The 8,390-nt window shown below is 42.0% G+C and overlaps 1 protein-coding gene across 1 annotated transcript; it reads right to left on the bottom strand.

The window, feature by feature from the left end:
- Positions 4,800-8,001, bottom strand: LOC109228873 (L-ascorbate oxidase homolog). Its single transcript, XM_019394113.1, has 8 exons — positions 7,745-8,001; positions 7,468-7,577; positions 6,682-6,952; positions 6,455-6,557; positions 6,016-6,361; positions 5,433-5,798; positions 5,283-5,361; positions 4,800-5,191 (listed from the first exon to the last, which is right to left on the bottom strand). The coding sequence occupies exons 1-8, from the start codon at positions 7,892-7,894 to the stop codon at positions 4,982-4,984; spliced, it is 1,635 nt and encodes a 544-aa protein (XP_019249658.1). The 5' UTR covers positions 7,895-8,001; the 3' UTR covers positions 4,800-4,981.

The raw sequence follows: 8,390 nt of genomic DNA, 5'->3' as shown, positions 1-8,390 counted from the left end.
TTCTTGTGTTGCCTTCCGGTGCAGGGATGTATACTGTGTATTGCGACGCTTCACGCGTTGGTTTGGGATGTGTGTTGATGCAGGAGGGGCGAGTTATTGCATATGCCTCACGTCAGCTGAAGATTCACGAGAAAAATTACCCCGTGCACGATCTGGAGTTGGCAGTGATTGTTCATGCTCTTAAGATATGGAGGCACTATTTGTATGGGGTGACTTGTGAGGTGTACACCGATCATCGCAGCTTACAATATTTATTCAAGCAGAGGGATCTCAATTTGAGACAGCGCAGGTGGCTTGAGCTGCTGAAGGATTATGACATTACCATTCTTTATCATCCGGGCAAGGCGAATATGATCACGGATGCCTTGAGCAGAAAGGCGGAGAGTATGGGTAGCTTGGCATTCATTCCAGCAGAGGAGAGGCCCCTAGCTCTGGACATCCAGTCCTTGGCTAACAGACTTGTGAGGTTGGACATTTCAGAGTCCAGCCGAGTTCTAGCATGTGTGGTTGCTCAGTCCTCGCTATTGGGGGAGATTAAGGCCCAACAGCTTGATGATCCACATTTTGGCAGTTCTCAGAGAGATGGTACTTCAGGGAGGTACCAAGGAGGTTTCTATTGGCGAGGATGGTGTTTTGCGACTCCAGGGTCGTCTATGTGTTCCTAATGTTGATGGTCTGAGGGAGAGGATCCTAGAGGAGGCACACAGTTCGCGGTATTCTATCCACCCGGGGGTTACGAAGATGTATCGTGATTTGAGGTAGCATTACTGGTGGCGAGGGATGAAGAAGGACATAGTGAGGTATGTGACTAAGTGTTTGAATTGCCAGCAGGTCAAGTATGAACATCAGAGGCCAGGTGGGCTACTTTAGCAGATGCCCATACCAGAGTGGAAGTGGGAACGCATCACCATGGACTTCGTAGTAGGGTTACTGCAGACATTGTGGAAGGTTGATTCAGTGTGGGTCATTGTGGATAGATTGACCAAGTCGGCCCATTTCATCCCAGTGGCGACCACTTATACAACGGAGAGGTATGCTCAGATCTATATTCGGGAGATAGTTCGATTGCATGGTGTGCCGGTTTCCATCATATCAGACCGAGGCCCTCAGTTCACTACCCATTTCTGGAGAGCCGTGCAGAGTGAGTTGGGGACTCACGTAGAGCTTAGCACAGCATTCCATCCCCAGACCAACGGACAGTCAGAGCGGACAGTGCAGATCTTGAAGGATATGCTTAGAGCATGTGCGAATGATTTTGGAGGGCAGTGGGATCAGTTCTTGCCTCTAGCAGAGTTTGCATACAACAACAGCTATCAGTCCAGCATGGAGATGGCCCCTTATGAGGCTTTATATGGTCGACGTTGTCGTTCCCCTATCGGGTGGTTTGAGCCTGGCGAGGCTAAGTTACTTGGTACAGATTTGGTACAGGATGCCTTGGATAAGGTAAAGCTGATTCAGGAGAGGCTCCGCACAGCTCAGTCCAGACAGAAGAGTTACGCGGATCAGAAGGCGTGTGATGTATCATTCATGATTGGCGAGAAGGTTCTCTTGAAGGTCTCGCCAATGAAGGGCATTATGAGGTTCGGGAAGAAGGGCAAGCTAAGCCCCAGGTTTATTGGGCCCTTCGAGGTGTTGAGACGAGTTGGGGAGGTTGCCTATGAGCTCGCCTTACCCCCTAGTTTATCGGGAGTTCATCCAGTTTTCCATGTTTTGATGCTTCGGAAGTACCATGCCGACCTATCACACGTGTTGGACTTCAGCACCATTCAGTTAGATGAGAGCTTGGGCTATGAGGAGGAGCCAATTGCATTATTGATAGACAAGATCGCCAGCTGAGGTCCAAGAAGATTTCTGCGGTGAGAGTCCAGTGGAGGGGCCAACCGGTCGAGGAGGCGACCTGGGAGTCCGAGGAGGACATGCGGAGCAGATATCCCCACTTATTCAGCAGTCCAGGTACTTTTCTATGTCCGTTCGAGGACGAACGTTTGATTAAGAGGTGGAGAATGTAACGACCCGACCGGTCGTTTTGCCTTTTAGAACCTCGTTCCCCTAAATAAAGCCTCCCGTACTTGCTTTAACTAATCTACGACTTGCGGGGGCGGTCGGTTCGGGAGTTAGAAGAGTTTTTGAGTGAAGAATGCCTAATTGTTTCCATAAGAATTCCTTAAAAGGCCAAGTTTGACTTCGGTCAACTTTCTTGGGAAACGGACCCGAATTTATGATTTGGCAATTTCTGAGGGTCCGTGGGAAAATATGGGACCTGGGCGTATGCCCGGAATCGAATTCCGAGGTCCCTAACCCGAGTAATGAATTTTTGTTCAAAATTGTTTAATTGAAGCTTTAAAGAACTAAAGAAAACTAAGAAAATCATTGATTCCCTAGGTATCGGGCTCGGATTTTGGTTCCGAAGCTTGGTACAGGTCCGTAATGTCATTTAAGACTTGCCCGTGAAATTTGGTGCCAATCCGAGTAGTTTAAGGACGTTTTGACCCGTTAGAGGAGAAATAAGAACTTGAAGATTCAATAGTTTGATTCATTTGGTTTTAGGGGGTGATTCCAAGATTTAGCGTTGTTTTGAGTGATCCGAGGATTCGAGTAGTTCCGCCTCGTGATTTCAGACTTGTCGGTGTGTTCGGGCGGGGCTCGGCAGCCCCGAGCGTCAAACGAGCGAGGTGCGAGCTAAGTAAGAAAATTGAAGAAGAGCTGAAGTAGCTGCTTCTGTCATAAGCCGCAGATGCGGTCAGCTCATCGCAAAAGCGGAAAGGGCCAGGCCAAGGGGAAACCGCAGAAGCGGCCCAGAGACCGCAGAAGCGGTTCCGCTTAAGCAGCCTCTAGACCGCAGAAGCGGTCCAGCTCCTTAGGCCCAAATCCGCAGAAGCGGCTCGAAATCCGCAAAAGCGGACCCGCAAAAGCGGGCACCTGACCGCAGAAGCGGTCCAGGCTTCTTGGGCCATTTTCGCAAAAGCGGGCCTATTTCCGCAGAAGCGATTTCCGCAGAAGCGGTCCTAGCACCGCAGAAGCGGAAATTGCTGGGCAGAGAGTTCATTTAATTCGAACTCAAAGGCCATTTTTCATTTCTCACTCCACACTTAGGCGATTTGAGGGCTTCCAAAGAGAGGGTTTCAACATAACACTTCAAGGTAAGTTACTCCCATTCATTATTAGCTTAAATACATGTACATTAAGTAGATTAAACACTTAAAATTAGATAAAATCAAAGGGTTAGAGCTAGACCTAGGGTTTTAATAAAATTAAGATTTAAGCATGAAATTTGTTATGAAATGGACTAGAATTTATATATTATTGATCCTTAGGTTGTAGAGAACAATTTCCTTCGAAAAATATCGGTATCCGGGCACGTGGGCCCGGGGTCGGAATTTAGTAAACTTGTGGAAAAGGTTGGGAAATTACTTAAATAGTTAGAATTCGACCTTTTAAGCCTTTATTGACTAGTCCTTACCTATTTTAACTAGTTTGTGATTGTTCGGCTTCGAAATAAGAGCTTGGACTTGTTTTCGATATTGGAAGTGCGGGTTGGAGCGAGGTGAGTCTCCTTTCTAATCTTGTAAGAGGGAATTGTCCCCATAGGTGTAATAACTGAATAATTGTTGCTAAAAGCGGGGGCTACGTACGTACTAGGTGACGAGAGTCCGTGCGTAGCTACTATGATATTAATTGTACGGGTAGTTTAGGACCCACATCATGCCTAAATTGAAAGTATCTCTTATTTAAATTGCCACTATGATCATTCATGATATGCTACAGACTTAAAGGAAATATGAAGTGAACGTATGAACTTGCTAAGCCTTGGTAAGAGCTTCCTGGTATATGTATGAATCTTCGTGTGCATTCTTGATGTTTTTCTTGATATTTATGGATCGGGCAGATCGCATCGATGAGAATAGATGCATCTATGGTTCGTGCCGTTCGACCCTTGGCAGTGCACATTTTAATTCTGTTGGAGCGGGCCATCGACCTCGGTGTGATTACATATATATATATATATATATATATATATATATATATATATATATATATATATATGCTCATACTTGAACATGACATGCCTACTTGCTTAGAAATTGAAAATGAAAAATGAAAACTGAAATAAGGACAAGAACATGATTATTGCTCTTTGTTATAACTTGTTGAATATTGGTGACTTTCATGCTTAGATTAGCATAATTATATTATATTATCTCGACCCTCGTGAGTATCATGTCGACCTCTCGTCTCTACTTCTTCGAGATTAGGCGGGATACTCACTGGGTACATATTGTTTATGTACTCATGCTACGCTTCTGTACTTAAATGTACAGGGTCTGAGGCAGGTGGATCCGGTTATTTCTCTGGTGCGCATTCGTGAGCAGGCTTGGGACTTCTACGGTGAGCTGCTTTCCTTCCATGTCGATCCGCAGCCGAAGAAGTCTTTCTTTTGTATTGTTATTTTCTGTCTATTCGGATCCAGACAGTAGGATAGTGTGGTATTCTTTTGGATGTATATTCTACTAGTTGCCCGTAGCTTGTGACACCAGGTTCTGGCACACACTTTGGTAGACGATCATTTTTGGGTTGTGTAGTCATATTATTACAGTATTCAGTTCTTCTGGTTTAAATTCCACTTTGAGTGTTTATTTCACTTATTTTTAATTAAATGCAACATAAGTATTTAGAAATGTTTCCGCAAATGGCTTGCCTGACAAGGGTGTCAGGCGCCCTCATGACCTATTGTGAAAATGGGTCGTGACACTAATAGAACGGAAATTTATCAGCACATTAATAGTTAATAGGAAAATAACTGAAGCCAAAGACAACTAAATAAAATCAAGAATCGCATTAGTTCAATGAGCACATCTGTAACAACTTATATAAAAGAAAAGAGAGACTCCAACTGCATTTATTATTTGCAGATAAATCCCTATTTAAATTTAATATGATGCTAGCCACCTTCATGTAGCAGTTCTGCAAATTGTTCCAATTATTAGTTCAAAATTCCTCGGGCTGATGCTCTACCACAAAGAAGGACATTGCTGGGAATTGGATATTCGTCTCTCCAGGAATTTGCAGGGGAATAAACTCGCAGATAAAACTGTTGTCCTAAATATTGGCGAGCCCAGTTCTGAGACCTTATATTCCACATTCCCACATTATCTAATGGCATGTAAAGTGCAGTCCAAGACTTCGGATACGCCTATTAATAATGCACCAAATTGCAGGTGTTCTGAGTGTTTAGAATTCAGATATTAGTCTACAAGATGTGAATTGAAGTTAATCTAAGTTACCTGAACAGTTGAACGAGAAATCGTATCCCTTAAGTTGTATGTTAATCTGCTTGCAGGAGTCCACTCTCCTCCACCCATCCTGTTATAAAGAACTCTTTTATTCAGTTACTTGAGATTGTCAAGGATAGAATCTTGAAACTTTAAACTCACCCTACAACGAAAAAATGGTGGCCATCGATGTGGTAAGATTGCACACTGTCTTCTAAATTCTCAAAGATAACCTCAGTATAAGCTCGAAAATCAGCAGCCATAACGGATGTCTGAAGGTAAGCACCACCACCTGTAGGGCTATCCGGAATGCTTCCAAGGGTAAAAACCCCAGGAATATTGAAGTGATCAGCAAGTTTAAGTGGTGTATCTGCTGGAACAAATGACACACTGTTGATAGCATATCTTTGCTTCCCGTTGATGATTGGAGCTGAATTCGCGAGCCTAATTGTGCGTGTGGTGTTGATCAATCCGTAGTGGTAGGAACCCTGGGGGTTAGGTCTCGGCCCACTAGCTGATAGATTACGCCTGTTACAATGCAAGCAGTTAAATCTCTATTTCTGTAACAAGAGGTATTAAAGAACCACGAAAACGAAATTAAAATAGCATATGATTGGAACCATTGGCACAATGCAGTTCAATTTACATGTCCTAATGAATTAGGAACTTTGTTCATCTAGCAATTCAAAATGGAAAAATAACAAGAAACCTTGTTATTGCAACATTCACTAAAAGAGAAATGCACCTGAGAGATCGGGCCTGATTGAGAGACCAGTCAATTTCTGTTGTTGGTCCACTGGGAGGAGGGCCAGAAACACTTCCGGCTGAGTTACTATAACGAAGAGTAGACGTAGCTGTGAGAACCTGGGATGTGAAACGTGTCGAGACAACTATGTAGTAATCTTTTGCAGGTTGGTCTGCTGTTAACAATACCGAGTAGGACTGTCCCAAATGGATATCAAGGGAATCATATGTATTTTGCACAGTGTGAGTCCCTTCTACTTCAACCACCATCATTTTATGCCCCTGGATTCTGAAATTGATGGAAGTTGTAAGCCCAACATTTGATATCCTCAATCTGTAAGTCTTTCCTGAAACCCCAAAAAATTGCACATCAGATTAACTGAAAGAGAAGTACATAGAGAAAAAGAAATTTACCGGATTATGCATGATTAGAGCGTCACCTTGATCTACGGTGAATGTATAACCATTCGATCCACGTCCGTTGATAAGAAGCCCGTCAGGGAAGGGAAGATCGTGCCCACTGTCCAAAATTGCTTTGAGGTCCTATAAAATACAAATAAGCACATTGATGATCAGAAACTGAAACTCTTGGTTCAAGTTGTTCACTCAGAGACTAAAACTTAGTGGTAAGATACAAACGAAATACTTGGAGTTAGCAAACACTCACATTGTGGTTTTGTTTGAACCAATCTCCAGTAAGTATGGAGAACTCTCCAGTCGGAGGAGGAAAAGGAACTGGAATCACAGAGCGACTGGCGATATTTATGCTACCGAACCCTCCTGCTGCTTTGTGGAAGGCAAGGGAAGGGAAGTAATAGAAACTACCAATCTGATCCTTGACTTGGAGAACATAAGTGAAGTTATTGCCCGGTGGTATGGGACAATTAGTACCATAGACTCCATCTTGCCATGAATTTCTCCTCTGCTCGACGCCATTCCTAAATTGGCATCATCCCATGCATGTTATTGAACAGAACAAATTTGTAGCACACATTATCAGACCAATAGGGTAGAAAACTATCAGGATCATGGTAATAGAACTGACACTCTCAATGTGGTGATATCTAAACTTAAATGTGAGCTAGATATATAGCCTATTAGGAAATCTTTGTTCAAATTAATGAAGATGCAGAATTCATTTATTAAGCATGTATATCTGTAAATTAATTAACTTAAGTTGGTACACAGGACATAAGGTAACATATCTCCTTTGACAATTTAACATTATACTCAAACAATTAAAAAGAAAGAAGAGATCCCCATGTATAGATGGTTTCTAAAAGCAGTAGGGGATATAGGCCAATGACGATACATGAAACAACACAATGTTGTATAAAAACTGCTCTGCCCTTAACACAAAGTATTCCTACCACCAAACAAAAACAAAAAAATAAAATAACTAATTTCTCAATAAGCAAGGGGAAATATGGGAACACAAAGCAAGAGTAATTACCAGGAAATGAGAAAGGGCTCATCCAAATTGTTGAAAACATTGATAATCAAGTTGTCATTGGTCACACACTCAATTGGTGGTCCTGGAAATTGCCCATTTATTAATATCCCCTACCATTTTTAAACAGAAAAAAATATAAAAATAAGCTGTCAGCAAAAAATCCAATCCTCAAACAACTGTAGGGAAAGTAAGTGAAGAAGAGAGAAAGACGAACAACTGTACAAAGATAAATAGTTTTTTCTGCATTTTTTCAAGCAGTAAGCTCGAAAGAGTGTACCTGTTGTTTGACACCGAGAGGGTACATATCACCATATGTAACATTCCAAGTATAGAACCTATAAGGATCTTCCCCGCTGATAAGATTCGCATGTAGAAACATCATCACCACCGCCATTAAAGGCAACCAAGAGCTCCACCATTTTCCCATATTTTGTTTTAGTTTCTGATTCTACAGTCAGTAGTGATGAAGAGAGTATATACTTTCGACTTTCGAGGAGTAATCTTAAGAATGAAGTATTAAGACAGCCCGCTCCCCACTTTTTACTTTTCTTTCTTAAGAAAGCAATATTGCCAAACTATTTTATTGATGACACGCTTTACAACAAGGACTATGCTTTCCTCCCACCGGTTTATAATAAATATCCAATTTATTTTTTCATTTTGGTTCAAAATAAGTGTCCAGTTATGTAATCAAGAAAGAATTCAATTTGTTTTTACAAAATAACCCCTATGTACATATCCCTAAAAAGTTTTCTTGCTCCTCACATTAAATGTTTAATTAGGGGTAGTTTAGTCATGGTAGGTATTTTTGTATAGAATTTAGTATTTTCTTAATGGGCGTGCTAAAAGCAAATTGAACACTTATTGTGAACCGGAGGGAGTATTTTGCACTCTTTTTTGCGAAAAATTGACACTAGTTGTGT

This window comes from Nicotiana attenuata, chromosome 7 (assembly GCF_001879085.1).
Source record: "Nicotiana attenuata strain UT chromosome 7, NIATTr2, whole genome shotgun sequence".
Taxonomy (NCBI): Eukaryota; Viridiplantae; Streptophyta; class Magnoliopsida; order Solanales; family Solanaceae; genus Nicotiana; species Nicotiana attenuata.
Note: the sequence above shows the minus strand (reverse complement) of the source record. Positions and strands in the feature narration are given on the sequence as shown.